Source organism: Malaclemys terrapin, chromosome 8, assembly GCF_027887155.1.
Source record: "Malaclemys terrapin pileata isolate rMalTer1 chromosome 8, rMalTer1.hap1, whole genome shotgun sequence".
Lineage (NCBI taxonomy): Eukaryota > Metazoa > Chordata > Testudines > Emydidae > Malaclemys > Malaclemys terrapin.
The window spans coordinates 78766146-78791156 of NC_071512.1; the positions used below are offsets into that span (position 1 = coordinate 78766146).

At 42.4% G+C, this 25011-nt stretch overlaps 1 protein-coding gene across 1 annotated transcript in view; it reads right to left on the reverse strand.

The window, feature by feature from the left end:
• Positions 1-18302, reverse strand: part of ZNF326 (zinc finger protein 326) — a 31096-nt gene extending 12794 nt beyond the window's left edge. Inside the window, exons 1-5 of the mRNA XM_054036877.1 lie at positions 18035-18302; positions 11392-11524; positions 8803-9208; positions 5676-5871; positions 195-309 (exon numbers count right to left, since the gene is read on the reverse strand). Coding sequence (XP_053892852.1) covers positions 195-309; positions 5676-5871; positions 8803-9208; positions 11392-11524; positions 18035-18050 — 866 coding nt within the window. The 5' untranslated portion in view covers positions 18051-18302. The remainder of the gene's footprint in view (positions 1-194; positions 310-5675; positions 5872-8802; positions 9209-11391; positions 11525-18034) is intronic.
• Positions 18303-25011: the final 6709 nt, after the last annotated feature.

Consider the following 25011-nt stretch of genomic DNA (forward strand, 5'->3'; position numbering starts at 1 on the left):
ACATCCCTCGGCCCGCGCCGCTTTCGGCAGCCCCCATTGGCCTGGGACGGCGAACCGCGGCCAGTGGGAGCTGAAATCAGCCAAACCTGCAGATGCTGAAGGTAAGCAAACCATCCCGGCCGTGTGCCAAAAGTTGCCGATCCCTGTACTGGGAATGATGATATTAAATAGAAAACAACACCAACAGCACAAACCTGTATCCATCACCATATTTTTCACTGTTTTTCTCCCTTCTACGCCTCTGTTTCTCTCTTCTTGCCTCAATTCTGCGTTTTTCCTCCTCTTCACTTTTGACCTCTGGTTTGGTACCTGAACACATAGTGAATTGGATTAAACACTTTATATCTCCAAAATCCAGAGAGTAGAAAGTGTAATGCTTGACTTCCCCTACGTCTTTAACAACCATCTTTTCTAGTCCCAAAATGTGAAATAAATTCAAGTCATAGTGACTTAATGGCATAAGTTTTGGGTATTTTTAATTTAAAAAAAAAATAAATAAATAAAAAAAAATCAGTAAACATTAATATTTCAATGCAAGTTTAGAGGATAAGGGCCTGAATTAAACTCAACCCAACCCCATTTTGCCTAGATACTAAAGGCATTTCCAAGTAAGTGACAAGGAGGGACACTGGAAAAATCGCAATTATTCAAACACCCCACAATTTTAGTGTTTCATTGCAATATTTGCTGTTGCATAAAACATAATTTATCATTAAAAAGAAATCAGTCTCTAGCCACCCTTTTTGTTGTGAAGATAGCTTATACAATGAAAATAAATACAAAGATGATCTACAAGGAAAAAACACAATTGTTAATGTTTCCTTTTGATTATTTATGATGTATAGGCACTGAATAGCAATTTTTAAATCCTCCCACACACACTTTTGGCTTATAGCTTAAAGATAAATAATAAATCTTCCTGGTTTTTGCTAGAGGACTAAAGTAGTGGAGGATGAATTTTCTTAGCAGGGATAGTAGAATCTTAAGCAAAGAAATTCTGTCAAATGTTTCTCAGGCATTTGAGTAAGAATATGTTGCCAAGTAACTAAGTTTTAAAATGTCTGACTAAAAATCCCTTCCTTTCTTAACTGCTCAGTTTTCAGGCTTTTACCAATCACAATAGTTCTGTATTTCTGCTCTAGGATTCTAATGAACAACAACATGTGTTAAAAAAAAAATAATAATTCAGGCCACCGTTCACAAGAAGTAAGAAGGTATAATTTGTTTTTCCTTTTGCAAGTCAACTTTAAAGAAAGGTCATTTCCCCTGAAACGTGTGTCCAGCCAAACAAACAACAGAAAATGTGTACCCACCCCTATGACAAACTCATCTCAGTGAAGAGAATTTCAAAAAGCTAGCTGGAACCAGAAGTAGTATTAAGTGTTCAAAACATTCATAATTACTTTAGAAGAGCTGTGCTTCCCTATTGGCCTCCAAAGACATTTTGTATTTTATTTTGTGGAATAGGCTCTTCACCCTCCATGTAGGAACTGAATACTACTCTGCTCCAGCAGAAAAGAGAATATCCCCCACCCGTAACATTCTTTTTACATTTCCCAATAAAGCGCTCCAGGGTTAAAATTTTCAATGTGGCACATTACCTTCAACCCAAAAGATGGGCAAAGGATTCCTTGTTTAACTGCTGCATAAATCATCTGGTATGGAGTTTTGTGGAGTGAAATGGCCTGAGCATCTTACCCTCAAGATCAGTAGATACCTTTAAAATGCCCAGCCTCTCCAGGCCAGGGAATGGAAGCCTTAGTCCAGATATGAACTTGAGTCTCCCACTTTCCTGCATGACATTGCATCCATTTAAAAAGCTGCATAAATTTTCACACGCATTTACTAAAGTGGCATTATTGATGGATCCAGAGATTTGCAATGTTTCATACAGGACCTCATTGGAAAAGCACACCTGCAAAATAGGTTAACTAGCAGTCCATTCTTTACAATTTACTATTTAAAGTGAATGATTTGCAGTATTATGCATTTACTGAGTGAAAGTCTCAGAAACTGTTCTGCAGATTTCAGTTGGTCTTGTAAGCAGAGTAACCACACAAACAAAAAGGTGTGTTATAGTTTAATGGAAAGTCCATTACACAGTATGGAAAGTATGCCACAGCAGTCCAAGAAAACAAACTGTACAATTTGCAGCAATTTTAAAGCATTCCTTGTTATCAGACAAACCATACATACAATAGCAAGGCATATCAGAAAAGGGGATTTCTAGTGTAGAACAGGCCTCAGATCCATTTAAAGGCCTGGTAGGCATAACAAGCTTCCTGTAAACTGAGCACATCTAATATGGAAGCCAGTGACTGAAACTTGGAACAAAACAACGTGGGGTGTTCATATAAACACCCCACGTTTTGTGTTTTGTTGTTCTAAGTTTTAGTCGCTGGCTTCCACATCAGCGGTGCTCACGTTTCAAAGGGGAACCTTTTCAACCTGCCAACATACAGAGAACTTAGTGCTTACTAAATAGCTAGCATGTTCCAGTGAACATGTTCTGGTCACAAGACTGAGGGTCAGCAGACTTGGCTTTTCAATTAGACTATTCAAGGCAGTAAGCCAAGTAAATTCTTCAGACTTTCATCCTCACATTGGAGGTTCAGTTAAACAGCTAGTTATGTTGCACAAACAATTCCACGTCCTCAAGGTCACCCAGACTGTGTTCTCATTTAACTGAATACTCATTTTTGCTGTGAAGTGCTACCTGTTAAAAATTTTAAAATGCATGCCTGTGCCTATCCAACTAGATGTACAGTTGCCAGCTAGTATTAACACTCGTTTTTTAACAGGATATATGCAGACACTATGCACTACAACTGGAATGGAATAGACAAACTGCCCAAAATCACAAGTTTTCAATATGCTAAAACGTAAACTTTAATTTTTACATAAAACAGATCAATTTTTTTTTACTTTAAATATTTTATAAAGCCAGTTTAACTGCCAAAAAGTCTTTCGGTCAAAAGCATTTAAGAAATTCTTCTTCTTAAAAGGTGCACTTCATAAACTCCATCCCAGAGTGTCCCAAAACTGTATTTTCCAATTCTAAGGATATTTACCTTGGCAGCAGAATCCTGGATAAGTGTCTTCAGCTCTATAAGCATGAAATTAGGAAGAAATTTAAAGAAAATGAAACCACTGACTAAAACTACTCTGTCATTTATTAGTGTTTTGTCTAAAGCCTTGAACATTAGAGAAGTAGGAAGTGTGGTCAGAAAAAAGGAAAGATTAACATCCAACTTAGACTCTATAATGTAGATATAAAAGTATTACATAAAATTCATTTCCCTGAATTTAAGCAGCATTTTATAGGCATCAATATTTTTCTCTCTTTACCCCAGACAGATTCCACAATACTGGAAAGAAAATGGTACTCTGCAATTACTGAAAATGGTACTCTGCAATTACTGCAAAACCATTTTGAAGTAAACCTCCATACTGTGTAATTTATTTTCAATTATGTTGTTACACACCTTTTAATTTCAAAACTTCACAATTCCTGCTTAGAGCACCCTCTATTAGTTATAGCAACTGACAAGAACTAAAACACAGTAGAAAAATTCATAACTGGAGTCAAGTTTCCATTCCTCTGGTTTATACAACAATGCACTTTTTAAGATTTGGCAAGTCTCAACAGCTACAATACAAAATACTATGGAATAGCAAGCATTTATCATGCATCTTTACTGAACTCATAGCATCCTGAGCAGGCACTGATGCATCACACTGCAGTTTTTCCACGGAGGATTGGTATACTGGGAATATGTTTTAAAACAACAAGGATAAAGGTATGCACAATCCCATTCTTACAGCATCAGAGCCAGGCATGGAAAAGAAACCCAAAGTAAGGTTCAATACTTAAAAAGAATGCCCAAGTTCAAGCTGAATGTCTAGGGTTACCATATATCCACAATCAAAAAACAGGACACTGTGGGGGAGGGGGGTGCCCCGCCCCATCCACTCCCTCCCACTTCCCACCCCGACTGCCCCCCTCAGAACCCCAACCCCTCCTGCTTCTTGTCCCCTGACTGCCCCCTGCTGAGAACCCCCCACCCTAACTGCCCCCTAGGACCCTACCTGTCCCCTGACTGCCCCGACCCTTATCCACTCGCATGGTGGCAGGGTTGTAGAAATTTTGGTAGTGCCCAGAACCCTCGCCCACCTGCCTAAGGCTCTGAGAGAGGGGTTGGGTGGGGGGAGGAGGTCTAGGGTGCAGGTCCTGAGCTGGGGATTAGGGTGCAGGAGGGGTACAGGGTACAGGTTCTGGGATAGAGTTTGGGTGCTGGGTGCAGACTCTGGGCTGTGGCAGAGGGTGGATGTGCAGGAGGGGGGTGAGGGGTGCAGGCTCTGGAGTTTGGGGGTGGGAGGCGGTGCAAAGGGAGGGGGTGCAGGCTTTGGGAGGGAGTTTGAGGACAGGAGGGGGGGTGTGGGAAGGGGGGAGGGGGTCTGGGGATAGGAGGGGATGCAGGGTTGAGGGCTGTGGGTCTGAGGATGAGGGGTTCATGATGCAGGAGCGGGCTCAGGGCTGGGGCAGAGGATTAGGGTGTGAGGGGATGAGGGCTGGGGCTGAGGGGTTTGGGGCGTTGGAGAGGCACAGGGCTAGGATGGAAGGGCAGGGTAAGGGCAGCCTGTCTTCCCATTAGTGGATGGGGGACGCTAGGACCCGGGGGCAGCAGACAGCAGTTGCTGCTGGCTCTGGCAGTACAAGCAGGCAAGGAGGGGGGACCCCACGGGGGGGGGGGGAACGCACAGAGGGAACGCGCGGAGGGGTGGTGGCAGGTGGAGGCCGGGGACCCATCCAACACTCCCCTGCTCCCTGACTGCTCCCCCCCACCTCCCCCCCCCGGACTCCCCTTACCATTCTGGCTCCACGTGTAGGCAAAACACGCTGCCCGGTGGGTCGGTTTGTGTGTTACACAGGGCTGCAGACAGAGGGAGGGGGGAGCAGGGGAGGGCTCTGGCTGCTGGAGGCCAATGGGAGCGGCTCAATCGGCCCAGCCGCCCAATCAGCAGCCGCACTCTGCATGGAAGGGAGGGAGGCAGGCAAGGGAGGAAAAAACCCCCAGACATTTTAACCTTGTTACCATTTCCTCCCAGACAGCTATTTAGAGACACAAAAGCCAGACATGTTCGGGGAAATACGGACGGATGGAAACCCTATGAATGTCAGACTCCCAGGTTTAATATTTGCATTTAAGTGATCCCAAGATCTGAAATTACTTTAAATAATGAAGGGGGATTATTTAATAACAAATTTGCTGTGACACTGTTTGGTTAGAGACAGTCTTCTGCAATACTTATTTAACACACCAACACGACGCTTACTCTCATTGGATAAGCTATCTTCACAACAAAAGAACAAGAAAGTTTATTTAAATAAACAATTTGTTGGAGAAAAAAAAGATACACCTGAATGGATTTACCTTTTACCTATACGTATTTCTAACATGCCCATGACCATAATATCTACACACCAAGGTGCCGATCTGATCTATAGTTTTTCAAGCCTCTAGTTAATAAAGTTTTGACTTGTGCCAACACCAAGCCCTAGTAGAGAACTTCAGTGCTGAAGAATGAAGAATTGCAAAACATTACAAATGCCTGTGTCTAAAAAGAGGAAATTAAACAATGCTATTTGTATGATTTTTCATTTAATTACTTACTAGGTAGTTTATTCTGGTTCATCATAATAGGTTTTGTCAGTTTGGGTTTCTTGATAAATGTCCCACCAGGTTTGTTATATGGCTGCTGTATAATTTTTCTCTTTATTCCTCTTGCAGCAACTGCTGCAGAACTGGGTTTGTTATGATAGTCAACAACAATTCCAGGTCTATGCATCCCTCCAAAGTCTCCCATATGCTGGAAATTTGTGAAATCAAGAAAAAGTATTAGTATATGAAATCAACAGAAACAACACAATTGCTACATGTAAATATTTATAAATACATTTAAGCAGATAAAAATCTGTTCTCTGGAACAAAACACTGCTAAATTAAAACACATCAAAATTGGGTGCTTAATGACTTGTTGATGCTTCACTAATAGATTAAATGTGCACCTATGAACTGGGTTTCTGCTTATTCAGAACCATTAGTCCAGGCTATGAGTATGCCTATCAGAATTCATAGCTCAGTACACCTCAGCTCCTTCTCTTTAGAGACTCTAGTTGATACTTCTGTTCTTTCTGGCGAGAAAGCCATCCAAGTTCTTTAGAACTCAGCTGACAGCCAGAAAAGAAGTTTTCTTTGTGGATTTGGGACAAAGAAATAGAGATGACCGTCGAGCTTTTTCTATTTTGATGGCTACCTAAAAGCACAGAAGTTGTCCGGACCACTGACTACTGGAGAACATCCAATATACTCTAGTCATACCCTGTCAGGAGGATTTAAGACAGTGAACCCAGTGAATTTAGGACTTCTTTACAAAATTGCTTTTAGAGGCAAAAACATCCACGCAAAAAGGAGCTGAACAGGTCAGCAACAGGGACAAGAAATTTGGCTAGATGACAAGTCCTCTAATTCCTTTTTGTCTTGTCTCTGAAAGAGACTGTATAATGGTGCAGAAGTCTGGAGAACTGTATCTGTGACAGTCAACTCTTCAGAGGCAATGGAGCAGGGCCGCCCAGAGGATGCAGGGGGCCTGGGCAAAGCAATTTCAGGGGCCCCTTCCATAAAAAAAAGTTGCAATACTATAGAATACTATAGTCTCGTGCAGGCCCCTGTGGGGCCCGGGGCAAACTGCCCCACTTGCCCCCCCCCCCCCCGGGCGGCCCTGCAATGCAGTAATCTGAAGAGGAGGAACCAAGGGATAACAGCACAAAACTGATCTCCTATTGGCTCATTTACTTGATTAACAGAAGGTAGACAGGAAAGCCCACATGACTGGATGGATGAATCAGATAAGCAGAAATACCTGTACTATCATAAAAACAAAACTAATGTTTTATTACTCAAATTAAGAGTATCTCAGAATCATTTAGTGTAATGTACTATATGAAAAAAATATATATTCATAAATGGTGAATACATTTTAAACACACATGGCTGGAATATAGTACATATTTAAAATAGATATATTTACAGTTTAAAAAAAATAAAAGTCCATGCACAATTTCTCAAGTAATTCCAATGTATCTATTTAATTATCAAGGTACTACTACAAAGGTATCTAGCACGTGTGTTTATACTGCATGTATTTAAATTTGATGTGAAGTACACACTTGAACAAACAGTCTTTCCAGGTGATTCACATTTTTACAAGCAAATATTTCCATCATCTATTAAAGGTGCAATGCATTTTAAATATGGTAAGTTGTTTTATATTGTCCTCAAATAATTCTTTTATGAAGGGTAAAACTGATAACATTATTTTTAAGAAAAAAAGTTTAGATAAAAGTACTATACTATATTTTTAGACAGAACTTTTAGGTCTGAAACAGTTCTAAAAGGAGGGCATCTGAATTTAAAACCCCATCACTTTCAGTTTGACAAACAGAGGAATATAAAAATTAGAATCTCTTTCAATTACTAAGCTGGAAGTTAGCTAGCAGCTATCTGTAGGTTTTCTGGGCTAAATTGATTATGGCAGCTATATTACTTAAGAATATTGGATAAGTAAACCTTTTTAACAAAAAACCAAAACACACAGGCATTTAGAAGACCCAATACAAATTATTCTCATCTACATTTTAAGCTACAAACAAGCTATATAGTTTACTATAACAAAACTGCTTCATAAAGAAACATGGTATGTTTACAAATTGTATAAGATAGTAAGTTATCTCTAAGGTCAAGGCAAAAAATGTTCAGTAGGTGAACTATTTGCACGAAAAAAAAATAAAAGATGGAATTCTAAAATTAAGTTAAAGAGACACCATCAACTTAAATATCAATTCTGTCTGGATATTTTTCCCTGTTATAATATCTAAGATTAAACAAACTGAAAAAATGTAGAGCATGTTTCTCCAATCTTTCAGCTTTTCTACTTTGTGCAGTCAGTTTCACTATTTCCTATTTGTCTGGCTCTTGTACATAGCAACATGGGAAATGTGTAAGTAAAACAAAATTGGCAGAGGTAGTGGGATAAGTAGATGTAGTATATGAAACTCATTTTAATTCCGTTTAAGATTACTAGATTTCAAGTTGATGACATCCTTTCAAACAATACTTTAAATTTAAGAAAAACCACTATAACTGCTTGACACCTACCTTTGACATTTCCGCCCCTTTCCCCAGACACAAGTTAGAGTAAGAACTAAGTTTAAAATGAGACCTCCTGTTTGGTCAAGCATGTGTTTAATAAAGAATTAGCTAAAATTTCACCTGCCCATATGAAGAAGAAAAAAAAAACTGTTTTATGGCATACACAGTAACATTTTATTTTTACATATACATTGCACCTTTAACCTACTCAAAACTTCAAAAAGGTTCAAGTTAACCTTTCATAATCATCCAAGAACTTTCCCACCAGCAAATATGCTAGTGTTTACAAGGAAAAAGGCAACTCCTTTTAACCCCTTTTAGACCAAACCTAGTACTTTTATCTTCACCTTTCAAACAAAAGGAGAGATTTAACAAAACCTTAGCTTATATTGCTCTTTACTTCCAAAACAGAGGGTCTCCGTAGTTCTTCATAAATCAACTTCAAAGGGATTACCAGGCTGATCGACCAAGACAGTTTGCTTGATCAGAAGTACACTGTGATGAACAGTGTATTAATTTTAAAGCTGTGGTCTTGAAAGGGTTTAAAAGAGTGACTAGTGAAAAGAATCTGAAAAGATTCTGTACTTACTCCTCGGCCTCGGCCTCTGCCTGTTGATGGTCCTCCAAAAGCATCATAGCTTCTGCTTCCAAATCCACTTTCAGGATAAGCAGGCGTTCCTCTCCCCCGAGAGCCTACAGGTGCAGGCTTCATATGGGGTGAAGAAAAACTGCTGTAGGAAGAGTAACTCTCTCTTCCTCTGTCCTCCATAAACCCAGGCCTCAATTTTGAACGTGAGTAAGGTGCTTCCCAGCTAGACCCGCCCTGGTTTCTACCTCCGAAAGAGTCAAGGCTATTCCGGTAGGAGCTGTCAAATCGACCACCATAACTACCTCCGAAGCGGCTTTGTTCGGGTTCATTATAACCATAGCCAGATCTGTACAGATCTCGCCCACCCAGAGAAGACCCGGAGTCGTAAGACTCATAAGGTCCAAACCTGGAAAAGTTGCACAGTGGGGAAAAAAAAAAAAAGTAAGCTTACTAGTGTTATACATTTCAAAAGACAAGTTATCAGTTGACATTTATCAACTAAAATCAATTTATACTAGACTGGTTTGCACGGTTTTGTTACTGTTTTGATCTTGATTAGGGCTGGGCAATTCAAGCTGGGACCAGATAGAACACTATCGGAGTCATTTTCTGTACAAACAATTCTAAAGTTCAGTATGTCTGAACTTCGTTCAATTTAATTTCTCAGCAGTATTTACTAAACATTGTTTGAGCCCAGCCCTAGTCTCAGGAAAATAATCACCTGCAGAAGCTCACAGGGTAGTCAAACTGTTTCTTTTTCAAAGTCATGCCTAACATTTTAACAATTAAACAGCATTTAAAATAGCTTAATTTTCAATTGGGAAAATAGGCCAAAATATATTTAGTATTTATAATACAACAGAGGTGATTTTTACACCCCCATAGTTTTACTTTAAAAAACAGAAAATTAATGATCTATAGTACTCATTTGTATTTTTGGACATTCTTTTTGTAAAATTTAAAATTTTCCAGTCACAGAGATCATGATCACCAATACCCCTCCATCTTTTACTTGTAGACCATTAAGTCTAGCAACTTCAGCATTTGGAAAATCTGTACAAATATGTACACATTACACATGGAGATGGTCCATGGGAATCTCACAGTAGAGTGATAAGTAACAGAACTCTTTAGTTATTCACTGGGATTTGTTTTGTTTGTACTTTTTGAGGGTAGGGAGGAGGCGGGGCAAGGAATCATTTTCATCTCTAATCATGTTGGGAAGAGGAGCTCATTAGTCTCCCCAGAGAATTAAAATAGGGCAATTCCACAGAAATAGGGAAAAGCAAGCCCTTTACTAACAGAAATACAAACTAATAAAACGGACTCAATTGCTTTCCATGTCTATGGTAACATGAACGCCTTCATTTTAAAGACGTTAGTCTCAGAAAACCCAAAACTACACACAAAATGACACTATTTACAGAAACAGTCCATGCACAATTGCAAGTTTTTATGGCAACAGACATTTTAATGTGTTCAAGTCTCCAGTCAACCTCAATCATATACAGATTACTAAATGGTAGGTACATCTTATTCCTGGACCTGTGCACAGATTTTAATTGATCATAACATTTATAATTTGCAAATCCTAATATTTATCAACTAGTAGTCTAACAAAACTGCAAAATATATTTTCTGTATTCTCCCTACTTGCCCAATGACACTGCAATAGCATTTTCTCTATCCTCCCTCCTGTCCTTGCCCCTTGGCACTGCAATGGCATTTTCTCTATCTTCCCTCCTGTCCTTGCCCAATGGCACTGCAATGGCTACATACAGTTACCATTCAGTAGTCCTATCATCTCCAGTCGAGGATTCAACTGTGCAAATGAGGATACCACCAAGTTATTACACTTTCTTCTAGCTTTATTTTGTCCCAGTTCAAACTAATCTGCACAGGATTTTAAAACCTGAAATAAACCAGTTGGTATATTCTGTATGTGTAAATTTAGCCTGAAAAAGTATCAGGAACTTGAGCATTACATATGCAACACTGCACTAGAAATTTTACTTTTAGACCAATGCATCTTACAAAATAGCCCAGAATATGCAATTTTGGTGTAATTAGTACCTGCCAATAAAATAATCTGGACATGACGTTAAGTCAGAATACCAGTGAACATTCTCACAGTTTACATTAGAATTGAAGGGGTAAACACAGATCCTAAATGTTCCTTGGAAATGGAATGTTGATTCTATTCTTAGATTCAATCTAAAGCACTGAACCAATTAAAACGTTTTACCTACAGACTGCTAAATTAAGAGACATTAAATTAAACCACTCTAAATTTACTGATCAGCCACAGACTGATGAAAGTCACTAATTACAAAAAGAGCATCGTAAGTTTTAGTTAAAAAAAGTAAGTATGTCATTATGACTGCAAGAATTATCCACAAAGGTATTGATTTGGACTATCAAGATGTCATAGCATAACTTTTCCAGTCTTTACTGAACATGACTTACAGAGAATGGAACTCCATATATATCACACAACATGCCTAAGGAACACTTAAGTTGGAAAAAGATATTCTTCAAAATGTTAACTGGATTTGTTAAGTTCCTGAGACAACTGAATGATTATTTTACCTGTTACCACCTCCTCCTCCTCCTCCTCCACCACCTCCTCCTCCATGACTCTCCATCCCGTAAGATTGATTTAGATAAGAGTCCATGGATCTTGGGCCACCATAAGCTCCATGTCCATAGTCACGGTCCATTTCTTAAAAGAACAAGAAAGAAACATTTAATAGAAGTTCTCTTTTATTTTGAGAAACAGGTAAAGTAGAGCTGCATGATGGTATCCAAAGAAGATTTGGTAGAGCAAGCAGTTGACAAGATTGTACTGTATAGTGTCCTTGCTTGCCTACAGCCTGTCAAAGACTAATGCTTGGATGACAGTCAGTTAGGTTCACCCTGGGTAAAATGGATTTATTACTGGCTGTAGAAAATACCTGGAATATGGCAATGACAACTCAATAAAGGTGGTCCACCCTCCACTTTGAAAAATTCTAAGGAAAACGTTTTACAAAAATCAAAAAGTTGTTAACCCTGTGGACCACAATTTTATCCAGCTCTGGGATTATGAACCTGTTGTCATAAGAGTGATTTTTAAGTGATCAAGTTCTATATGGATTGTTAGAGTGACCTCCATATCATATTGTTTGCAAATCAAAATTAATTCTTGCTCCAAAAACTTCTGTGATCTATGTTCTCTCATCCATCATAATCATTAAAGATTCTGCAAACAGAAGTGAACAGACAGTTTTGTTGCGATGACTTGACATTGTTAATCAGCCTGGGTATACATGCATTTGCACTCTCCCTCAAATATATATATGTTTTCCTTATGTCCACAATGCTGTCCACAAAACATAAATTTACTTTAAGGAGCGTCTAATCCTTTGGTCACATAAATAATCTTCCAAGCATAGAGAGATGCAGTGAAGAGTCTTCAGACAGACTGGAACATTAGCGCTAAAAGTGGTGTGGACTTCCCCCATTTTGCTGCCTGATTCGATGTCAATTTCAACTTCAGAAACATCCAAGCTAAGGTGTGGTCAAATACTCTATTATTTTAAATGGATATTCCATACAAATAAGGTTTCAAAAATTAAATTTGTAGGGTGACAAAATGTAGGATGTCAAAAATGTTTACCATAGTGCCCAAACTGATGATACGAAATGCAAGTTATGTCCCAGTTTCAACATAATCAGCTGGCTAGCTGACAAATCACCCACAGACTGACCATTACTCCCTGCCTGTGCTACCCAGGAGAGGCCCTCCTTCCTGTTTTAAGGTTCATTTAAACTAAGGCAGTGTTTACACAGATATTTCGGCAATTCTCCCACTAGTGGTTTAGCACTAGTACAGGTTCACCAATCGAAGCACTAACACTGATTGGGTGATGACATATTTATTATATTGCCCCAGGATACCGTACCCATAATGGTGGGATAGGTAAGATAACACACAAGTACAACAGGTGTTGGAAGGAAAGCTGGTGTCAATAACATCAGCTCAATCTTCAATGGTATACTGGAATATTGCTTTATTGCAGGGTTTTCATTAACTTTTTAGAAAAGTTTACATATAACTTGTGCTGTCCTAGGAGCATTGATTTTTGCCTCAGCTTGGCCCTCCCTCTGTTGTCCCCTAACACACAATGCATCAGTGTTCCCTCTAATTTTTCCCACCCATGTGCAGAACAGATTTTATGTGTACCAATATGGAGGGAGAGACCCCCAGGCCCAACCCAGCCCCAAACTTGCTGTGGCTGGGGGACAGGCGCCCCTCCGCCGGCCCCAAACCTGCCGCAGCAAGGGGACAGGTGCCCCTCCCCCAACCCCAACCCAGCTGCAGCCAGGGGACAGGCACCACTTCCCCAGCCCAGCCTGGACCTGCCGCGGACAGGGGAGAGACACCTCTCCTCCCAAGCCTAGGTGCTTCCACGTTGAGAGAGAACGGGTCCTCTCTCCACACTGTCGCCCTAGGGAAGCCCACTGCACCCCAAACCCCTCATCCCCAGCTCCACCCCAGAGCCTGCACCCCCAGCCAGAGCCCTCATCTGCCCCCGCACTCCAACCCTCTGCCAGCCCTGAGCCCCCTCCCACATTCTGAACCCCTCGACCCCACCTCGCCACATGAATTTTGTTACGTGCACCAAAATGGAGGTGATGTGTGACACCTATCCCACCATTATGACACATCACCGCCATATTGGTGCACATAACAAAATCCGTTCTGCACATGGGTGGGAAAAATTAAAGGGAACATTGATGCATGTGTGTGTTAGGGGACAAAGGAGGGAGGGCCAAGCTGAGGCAAAAATCAATGCTCCTAGGACAGCACAAGTTATATGTAAACTTTTTTTTTTAAAGTTAATGAAAACCCTGCAATAAAGCAATATTCCAGAATCCCACTGAAGATTGAGCTGATTTTACTCTTTCAGATTATTAATTTATTTTAAAGCTCCTAGAAAAGTTAGCCTTTTTGACATAACACCTGAAAAAAACACCTAAAAATAAGTTTTAGCTTGAAATTGCTATTGCATTATTTTCTGGGGCTTTTTTTTAATTTTTTTTTTTTAAAAACACCCACAAATCTGCTGAGCTAATAAAAAGCTCAAGAGTTTGCGAATGCCCAACTAACGTCATCCCTAACAGGGGCCTGCCCTTTCAAGGCATTCAACATAAAATTAGGAAGTACTATGAATATATTTAGAAGCAAAAGGACCAGCATAATTTTCAAGCACAGATAACTGTGAAGAATAAAGTCAAAAGAAAGAAGAAGAAGCAGGGACAGAAAAAGAAAGTTCTTGCTAACACTGATTTGAAACAGCTAATGGAAAAGAAAAACCTTTTTGTGAATAATTTCAATGCCAACTTTAAAGAAACTTTCTTTAAAAGGAAAGTTTAAAAATCTGAGCTAAGGGACTCCTCTTGACTGATAATTCCTATATGCAGTGGTGTTGTAGCTGTATTGGTCCCAGAATATTAGAGAGGCAAGGTGGGTGAGGTAATATCTTTTACTGGACCAACTTCTGTCCATTTCAGATGGCAAAATTCGATATCTTGCCATTTTACAACCAGAATTGCCTATAGTAATCTTAAGTCTTGGTTATGCAACAACAAGTCAAATGTTTTCTGGCAAAAATTATGTATTAAAGTTGACTATGTCCCTTTTAAGACCCTGTCCCGCAATTAGATCCAGAAAGTCACACCTCTGTGCATACAGAGAGCCACTCAAGTCAATGCCTCATCCATCCATATGGATGAATTTGTGAAATGAGGGTTTATGTGCACATAAAACATTTAGGAACTGAGTTATATGTACAGTCATGAGCATATTTAAAATGTATAACAGGTGACATTCAGAAACAACAAGGAATCTGGTGGCACCTTAAAGACTAACAGATTTATTTGGGCATAAGCTTTCGTGTTGTTTTTGTAGATACAGACTAACACGGCTACCCCCTGATAGGTAACGTTCAGGTATGTTCTAGAACATGTATGCACCTGGTTCCACTTTCTTTCCAGATTAAAATGAAATTGATTACAGCAGTCTATGTATTTACATTAATTTACTATAGTTTTAGGTAATTTATTCCACAAGCTGCTCCAAGTTTTTACTGTCCCTTCATAATTTCAGACCAAGCTATAGGTTCTAGAAGAGTTACAGCAGGCATCGGTCACCCTTTAAAAAGTGCTTAGAACTGGCTAAAAAAATTCCATCAGAAAGAAACTTGCCAAAAACTCAAACCAGACTTAATTGAGGAAAAGGAAAAAGTCCATATACTGTACTAATATGCAGTTTGTGTCCTCTATTGCCACCTACTGGACATTTACAATTTAACTTTCAATCCACACTGCTCTGTAGGGAAGAATTGACCCAATCTGGATGCAACAATGGGTCAGGCATCCCCTTCTACAGCACACATGGCAAGGATTAAGATCTGATCCTATACACAGTCTGTGGCATCACAACTGATTTCTTCTAGTACTTTTAAAAAGTGTTCTTTTATTTTAACTAATGCAAAGCGAAGCCATTTTAGAAGCATCTTAAAGTTACATTCTAATGATTTGATACATACAACTGACCACTACCCCTCATTCAGAGAGAAAACTGATTTTGGATTCATTTTAATAATGATAAATAATACCATCCAGATCTTTTACAGAGTTTTTCAGCAGACAGGTTTTAGAGTCATCCCATTTGGTTAATGACTTTACTGAATGTTTCAATATTTTAATGCCCACATAAAAATTGCATTTTTCATTCCAGTCTCTTCCACTGACAATGCACTTCCTACTAAAATGCTGAAAATTACTAAAGATCGGCATTTTAACTTAATATCAAGATAAAAGATTTTTAAACAGGTTATTTTGGCTTCTATAAAAGATAATGAAACTTTGGATTTATTGGGAATACATTCAGCCAAAGGCTGAAAGACCATACCATAGGAACTGTGACACTGGGGTCTAGTACTGTTTCGGATAGTGACTATTTAGAAGTGCTTACAAGAAATCCTGTAAGGAGCAATTATGAAATAATCTGCCTATTGAGGGAACATCTTCAAAATCCCAGTCTGTTAGTGGATTGTTTATGTACTGAGGCATAAGGATTTAGAATACCTAATTTTTTTTTTAAAAGCCATTCTAATGTAAGGGTGGATATAGTTAATGAGAATATTGATGTCTAATCCTTTTTTGAATCCTTATCTCGTCCTTGTACTTCTTGTAGAAATGAATTCCACACATTAATTATGCATAAAGCTGCGAGTCTGTCACAGCGGTCAGGGATTCCATGACTTTCTGGGACCTCCATGACTTCTGCATCTGCGGTGTGGCTGATCCCAGAGCTGCTTGAGCAGCTGGGACAGCCTGGGGGCCAGCCTCACCAGCCACTGCCCCAAGCAGCTTTCCCCAGGGGATGCAAGAGCAGCAGCGGTCCCAGAGCAGTGACAGTTCCCTGGGTCCCCCGGCCCCCTAGCAGCCATGATGCCCTGGGCCACCCCCTCCCTTTCCCCGGAACAGGCATGGCACCCTGGAGCCCCCTAGAAGCACCTAAGAGTTAGGCCTTGGCTACACTTGCAGCTGTACAGCGCTGTGAGGTAAATCTGTCTTCGTGCAGCTGAGTAGGGAAAAGCACTGAAGTCTGTCCACACTGACAGCTGACAGCGCAGTGGTGTGACCACACTTGTAATATTTGCAGCTGTGTTGGGAGCGGTGCATTATGGGCAGCTATCCCAGCATTCATGTGGCTGCAATGTGCTTTTCAAAATGGGGGTGAGGGGATTGTGACAGGGAGTGTTGGGGGAGAAAGAGTGCTTTTTAGAGCAGGTCAGCTCTCTATTTTGCAAGTTCCGAACTCCCAGCCCCCTGCTCATTCATTCACTCACTCAAAGCAAGCTGCAATCTGTTTGTGTTTCTCTGTGGTAGGAGCTTTGAAACCAGCACTTCCTCATTCCTGCAGCTGGTCACAACAATGGAGAGGATTGGCCACTTGACAAGGTATTTAGTACTGCGCTGCAAGCGTTTACACTCACACTCAAGAGTCGTAGCCACTCCACCTGCAGCGGTGTACCCAAGGAGATACAGCGCTGGAAGTGCCCTGCCAGTGTGGACGGGAAGTGAGTTACAGCGCTGTAACTTGCAAGTGTAGCCAAGGCCTAAGTCAGAGGTGTTTATACAAGTCACGGACAGGTAACAGGCTGTGAATTTTGTTTATTGCTCATGACCTGTCCATGACTTATACTAAAAATACCTGTGACTAAACATAGCCTTAATTATGCATCATGTTAACATTTATTACTTTAATCACTTAAATCTGTAGCCTCATTTTTAAAAACCCTTTTTCATAAAACAAGAACAATTTGCCTTCTCTGAATCATTTATTTCAGATCCCTTTCAAGTCCCCTCCTACTCAAGTCATCTCTAAACCAAACAATCCCAATCTTTACTCATATGGAAGTTTTTCCATGCCTGTAAAAGTGGGATGACAACAAAGCCTGCTCTATTTCTACTATGTCATTTGTGATATAGAGTAACAAGAAGTGAGCACAGTATTCCAAGTAATATCATTCTATTTTTTTCATTGGTTTCCACCCCATTCTTTGAATAGCTCAACATTTTATTCCCCCTTTTTTTTTTTTTTTTTGAACGAGCAGAGGTTTGTATTGATATGTCCACGCAGACACGCAACTCCTTTTCCTGGCTGATTACAATTAATCTAGATCCAGATCATGTGTGCAGCTAGCGCACATTATACCCATTTCAGCGAATAACCCTTGTTATTATCACCAGTGGCTTCTCAGGCAGATCGCTTTGGACTGGATTTGCTATTCACACCCGAAACTGACACCATATCGCAAGGGAGTGTCTCGGGAGCCGCAGCTGGGACTGGTGGGCCAGCGTGAATGCCCCGGTGCTGGGCTGCCACGAGGCAGCTATTGCTCCTGTCACAAACTCGCACCAAGGGCCCCTCACCCCCCTCCGGCGCGACCTCTCCCTAGACCGGGCGCGTAGCCCCCACCCCACTGCGCCGAGGCTGCTCCTCGGGGCCCGCTTCCCGGGCACAGACCGCCCCGCTGCCCCAGGGCCGGGAGGCGGAGCCGGGGGCGCCCGTTCCCGTTGTACGACACAAAGCGGACGCTGCCATTTTGAGACAGAGGCGGGTCCCGAGGAGGCGGCGGCGGCCGGACTCGCCCCTCGCTCCGGGGAGCGCCCTCACCTTCCCCGTAATCCATGGCAGCGGCGGCGGTGCCCTGTGTCCGGGATCGGCGGAGGCCTCCTTGGGACCACGACAGCAGCGACTCTAGCGTCTCTCAATGGCGCCTTGAACCACAACGAGGCTGGGCGGGGCACGGGAGCGACCGCACAGAGACGTCGGTCCTCGATTGGTCACGTTAGTGGCGTCACGTGACGATCTGTGGGCGTGGAGACCAGCGAGAGGGCGTAGAAATGAAAGACAACGCAGAGGGGAAGAGCAGTGGGCGCCGCCATGTCTGCTCCGGGCAGCGTTTTTTAGGGTCATGTAGGTCACTGGCTGACTAGTCGGCGGCCGCCTTGGTTTCTGGGGGCGGCCATTTTTGAGTGTGGCATATAGCCTAAGAGCAGGACTTTGGTTATTAAATCACTTTAAAATGCAAAACAAGGGCGTGGTTCACTTTTTTTTTAAGGTAGCCAGCCCATGGAAGGTAGCTGTATTTAATAATAATTAAAAAAATGGGTTGTGCGTGCCTTTTAATTTCCATCCATATAAAGCTTGACATTTACTCAGATCCTTAAAGTTATATTAGGGTTACCATACGTCCTCTTTTTCCCGGACATGCCCGGCTTTTCGGCACTCAAACCCCCGTCTGGGGGGAATTGCCAAAAAGCCGAACATGTCCGGGAAAATGGCGGCTCTGCTCCTCCCCTGACTCTTCAGCTCTGTTTAAGAGCCGAGCTGCCCGAGCGCTATGGGCTTCAGGCAGCCCCCTTGCCTCCAGCCCCCAGCCGGGCACTTCCCCTCCCGGGCTCTGGCGGCGCAGGGTCCGGAGGCACGGGGGCTGCCGGAAGCCGGTAGCGCTAGGGCAGCTCGGCTCTTAAACAGAGCTGAAGAGTCAGGGGAGGAGCAGAGCATCCAGCCGCAGCGGCTCTGCTCCTCCCCGACTCTTCGGCTCTGTTTAAGAGCCGGGCATGGGGGCTGCCCGAAGCTGGTAGCGCTCGGGCAGCCCAGCTCTTAAGCAGAGCCAGGCTGCCCGAGCGTTACCGGCTTCAGGCAGCCCTCATGCCTCCAGACCCTGCGCCGCCAGAGCCTGGGAGGGGAAGTGCCCGGCTGGGGGTGCAGGGTCCGGAGGCAAGGGGGCTGCCCGAAGCCCAAGCGCTACCGGCTTCACCGTTTGCCAGGCAGCCTCCAGACCCTGCGCCCCTGGCTGGGCGCTTCCCCTCCCGGGCTCCAGCTGCGCTGGGCAAGCGCCGGCCGGGGGCGCAGGGTCTGGGGGCTGCCCGGAAAACCGTGAAGCCGGTAGCGCTCGGGCAGCCCTTTCCCCGTGGCTGGGAGTGGGAGGGGGCGAAGTTAGGGCGGAGTTGGGGTGGGGGAATGGGCGGGGCCAGGGCCCGTGGAGGGTCCTCTTTTTATTTAATGGATATGGTAACCCTAAGTTATATAATTCCTTAAATAAATACATATATAGTGTATCCTCTGGGTTAACAAAAATAAGTACTAAATGTAGTGTACTGGCTAGATTTAGTTGCTAACCGGTGATCAACCATTTTAGAAAATGACTAACCAGTACAAATGCAAAACAAGATTTAAATTTATTTAAATAAAATTACTGCTTGCTGATTTAAATCAATATACACTGATGCTCTTGCTCACTCCCTCAAACTGAGGGAGAAAATCAGTCCCCTGTTGAAGAACTGCAGAGCTGTTTGGACAGTGGAGTGCTTATTTACCTAATATCTCCACATCATATACTGAACCCAATGTTTTTCAACACCGACTTCTCTATGAACCCAAGGCAAGTTACTATAGCCCTATTACAGAAGAGAGGAAGATGAGACTAACCCAGAACCAGGCTCCTTTTTTTGTCCTAAACCAAAAACTAAGTTTTAAAGCAACTGTAAGTATGTTTTCTACCCTCAATCTCTACATGGAGGCAATTGAGAATACTCCTGATCTTGATCTTTGGAAATGGTGGACTGAGGGGGTCACGCACTATAACTTTTCTTGTAGAGCAATCCTGTTCTAAAAAGCTAACCTCCTTTCTCACCCCTGCAGAGGTGTGGGCAGAGAGATGAAAATTTTCTTCCAAATGGAGCCTTCACCTTGGCTCTATCACAGAGTTCTCAGCCAAAGATACATTATGCTTGGGAAGAGACAAGTATTCAGCATGCAGTCTGTGCACACATCTCTTTGCACATGCAGTCCTATGCAAGCAAAATGTTTTTTTGGATTCAGGGATTTGGAGCAATCAAATTTTTCAATTGCTCCACTCCAGCTCCAGGCATAAAACCTACTGGTCCATGCTCCAGCTGCGGGCTCCACTCCAAAGCCCTGTTTGTATTACTTATTACTATTACTATTATGTATGTAAAGGATAGAAATAATATGTAGGATTAAACCTTTTTGATAAATTAAGCACAAATACATTGTGCATACCCATTATATTTTTTTTTTTGCGCACAGTGAGTTTCATGTGTAGAATCATACACACATGTGAAGACCCCACTGAAAATTTGTCCCTAAAACATCATTACCTAAAACTCAACATACACTTCAGGATGCTAAAGAATTCACTGAGCACACAGAGTGAATCCCCACCACTTTTCCAATGAGCCTGATTGGGCAATCGGAGATGCCTATGTAATGTCAAAAAAGACAGCAAGAGGAGAAAGTAACTGCTCAGTATAGGTAGCTTTATGGTTGCTTAATCCAGAAAGGTTGCATAGCTCCTGTCGATCAATAGGTGCAGAAATCATCTTCCTATGAATAAAGTATTTGAGGACTAATTCAACTAAAATAAAGTTTGTAACTTCCACATGGAAGGACATAAAATGGACTCCATCGACACCTGATGAAGTGGAAGCAGGCTACACAACAGCCCTATTACAATCATTCCTTTACCACTTAATCCTATAGGTTGGAGTATTCCATTTAACACCAGACAATGGCCCAGGTCCTCTGGACTGGCTGAGCTGTGTTCTGCACAAGTCTGGAGGGAACAGGAATGGGACTAAGGCCCCTCTGTGGCTCATCAATCCTGAGGTAAAGTGGTCTTGGTACAAGACAGAATAGACTTTCTGCAAATATTCTCCATTGTTGTCTTAAAAGGCACTGTCTCTGAACATTCCACTGACAAACTTATGCACTAGAATACACTAGGAAATGAACACAAAATGGACACAAACAGTAAATGCAAATTCTACTTAACATTCATAGAAATAAATTTGTAATGTTCACCTAGTTCTATTCTGTCAATTTCCCTGCTATCTTCTAGCACCTCTTCACTCAAGTCTAGTCTCCATTGACAAGAGCACATAGTTCTCTGCTGTTTGCTACTGAGATTCATGAGATCTCTGTCCAGCATATGAAAATTTAATTCCAAAGGGATAGAAGTAACCCACAGAGACAATCAACATCATACAAAATATGCCTATAGAGCCTGATCCAAAGGCCACTGAAGTCAGTAGAAAGATTCCCATTGACTTCAGTGAGCTTTGAATGAGGCCCATTCAAAAAAAGATTAAAAGTCCAGCATAATTTAAATATAAAACACAAAGTTCTGACTAGAATTACTGCTATATACATTGGGGTCATTTTACATTATAAAGCGATTACTGACAGATGAAGAGACTGTCTTGGGGACAGTGATATGTCTCATTAGTAACACACTGGTATAAAAGGGACGTATGACCAAAAAAAAGTGAACACAGAACAGTAACAACAGAGGTGCTTTGGGCACTAAGCATTGCCCCCAATAAGCTTAGGACTTAGAAAATGATAGAGTGTGCTAAGAAACTGGACCTGCAAGCAGATTGAAGGTGCAGCAGGCGTAGCACATAAGTCTTTCGACTCAAGATAAACAGGCCAATAAAAGTGTATTATTTTAGCCTTAATTATGATCAATTGGCTGCTGTTGGTTTGACCCTTTTTAAAACAAAGGCTCCTTTTTAACTCCTGCAGGATTCCCAAAAGTGAAAAACAAAGCAAAGAAAAACAAATGGAGAGGCAAAAGGGGAGTGAGAATAGTACTGTGCTTTATGATCCAAAATGTGAATGTTTTGGCTAAACACAGAATCCCCCTCAGAAATCTCATCCTGCTCTTGAATTCATGTTCTATTGCATCCTTTATTTTACTGGTGTTTTTGTCAATTATTTTGAGCAGTCCATGTTTTGGATGCCATGTTTTCTGTTACTTTCTGTACATTCAGAATATTGTCTAAAAGCTGAGGAAAATTTGCAAAAAGTTTCCACTGTTGCTAAAAATGGGTCAGCTCCACTGGTATTAGCAATGTTGGGAGCCCTCCTCTGGACAAGCCATCAGTGTTTTAAGCACTGTGGGCTTGATCCAAAGCCCAATGAAGACAATGAAAGTCTTTCCACTGATTTTCATGGACTTTGGTTCAAGTCCCTGTCACATGTTCGGCTTTTTGGAAATTCCTCCCGGACAGGGATTTGAGAACCAAAAAGCCGGACGTGTCCGGGAAAATACGGACGTATGGTAACCCTAACAGCCGGTTCTAAACCGGCTTCTAAATTTAACAACCAGTTCCAGCGAACCGGTGCGAACCGGCTCCAGTTCACCACTGGCCCTGTGTCAGTCTTCTAACTCTATTTAGAGCAGGTTTAATTGACAAAAAGATTTCCAGGAGCCTATCTCTATTCCAAGGGCCCAGTGCTGCTAACACCAGTGGATTTGAGCAACATTAACACAGAGTCTAACCACTTTGATTTCTTCTCTCACATTTCAATACAATATTTCATGGGGGGCGGGGAGGAATCATTCTTATTTATAGAATTTGAAATCTAATTCCTCCATTTCAATCAGATATAAGCAGACCCTGATTCTTCAAGCAGGCAGACCAATACAACCATCCAGAGCCCACTCACTTCAGTGGGCCCAGATGCACATGTGGATCTAATTTCAAGATTGATCAGAACCATAGTCTGGCATTTCCTAGACTGCTACATTACTGCCTTTGCACTGCATTCAAAAAACTAAATCAGACACTAGAGTGGGAGGGAAGGGTAAAACTCTTCTGTGATGGGATGGCCACATGGTACATTCCCACAGTCAAACCCACAGGAGATAGAGAGCTCAGTAAATTCCATGAGCTTTTCCTTCACATGCTCCCCCCTTGAGGAAGAGGGTTGGGAGCGTAAGACCCACAGAACCCAGGGATCTTCTGGAAACTATTGCACACAGCACCACAGTTCCTGAAACTTTTGCTCTGCTCCTTCCCTGACAACATAGTTCCTCAGAAAGAAAGAAATAGCTTTCAAAAATCAGAAGAATAATTTGAAAGAACACTTCATTTGACAATAGTGAAATATACCAGGGTGGCAGTCAGAGTCATTTTATTCACCAGTTCAGTTTTGATATGTTTTGCAGTAAGTGGTTGGGAATATATATACACAGAATGAAGACTTAATAATCTCACCTCTCTAGAGCATGCAGATCTCTGCACAGCAGCATATTAGTAACCAGCAAATTACCAATGAAGTACTCTACTTTTCTTACATGCAAATACCTCATTAATAAGGCTACAATTTAGTCACAGGTATTTTTTAGTAAAGGTCATGGACAGGTCACGGGCAATAAACAAAAATTCACAGACTGTGACCTGTCCATGACTTCCACTAAAAATACCTATGATTAAATCTTGGGAGGGGGTGCTGGAGGGCAGCATCCGGGGGACTCCTGCTGAGGAGAGACTGGAGCAGGGGACACCCAGGGTCAGTGGCACCAGCTCCCGGGGGCTGCGGACCACAGCTGCTCCGGACAGTTGCCCAGGGACCAATGCCATAGGCCACATACTGCAGTTGCTCTGGCTGGCCACCTGAGGACTGCTGCCCATGGCCATGGACCTTGGCTGCCCGAGGACCGCTGCTGGTGTGGCTGTCCCTGGAGCCACTCCAGCAGTGGCTGATGTGGCTGGCCCCGGAGCCTACTTGGGTGACCTTGGGGTCAGCCACACTGGTCCCCTACAAAAGTCACGGAGGTCACAGAAAGTAGCAGAATTCATGACTTCCACAATATCCGTGACAGACGTGGATCCCTACTTATTAACAATTATGCTTGCTGCTTTTTAGATTTACAACTGGCCTTCATTTTCCACAATTTGGATGTCAACTGCAGTTATCTGATCTGTACATCAAAGTGCCATTTCAGATGTACAGGACTCTGGCTGGACTGTATGCCTTGGCTACCCCTCTTCCCTCCATGGTGGGCAAGGGAGAGAGAAAGGGATCATAGCTGCATTGCTGTCCTAAGCAAATATAGGATTTGGAATCCTGCCATTGCTCCTTATTCTCTTCCTACCAGCCACCCACCAGTGCCTTGTATCATTTCTTCTTTCAGCTTGATGTTACAATTTCTGCTGAGTCATATGCAGGGGGAGCCTCACTTCCTTCCTAAGAAAAATGCAAGTGTTGAACTAATAAATAAAATGCATTTTATATATATATATATATATACACACACACACACACACACACACACGGGATTTTTTGTGGTTTGTTCAATAGACTTGTCCCTTTTAAAAAAAACTCTTTAAAACAGTGGTACTGGCTGGGATACAACTGGGAGTGGTGACAGTAGAGACCAATACACAGGCCAGAATAAGACCTGAGGGAACATGTCTCCCTTTAGTGGCTAGCACCAAGGATACAAATCTCCTACCTACTCATAACTAGGACTCCGTGTTTGTCATGGAGGTCACGCAAGCCATGGATTCCGTGACTTCCTGCGACCTCCATGACTTCTGCAGTGGCCAGTGTGGCTGACCCCAGAGCCACCCAAGCTCAGGTGGCCCTGGGGACAGCCACACCGGCCGCTGCTGGAGGCGTTCTCCAGCCAGTTGCTCAGGCGGCTCCGCAGCCAGCCCCACCTGCTGCAGCCCGGGGCCAGCCATACTGGCCGCTGCTCTGGTGGCTCTGGGCAGCTGGCCTCAGGAACTGCCCAAGCAGCGGCCATGTGGCTGGCCCCAGAGACTGCCTAA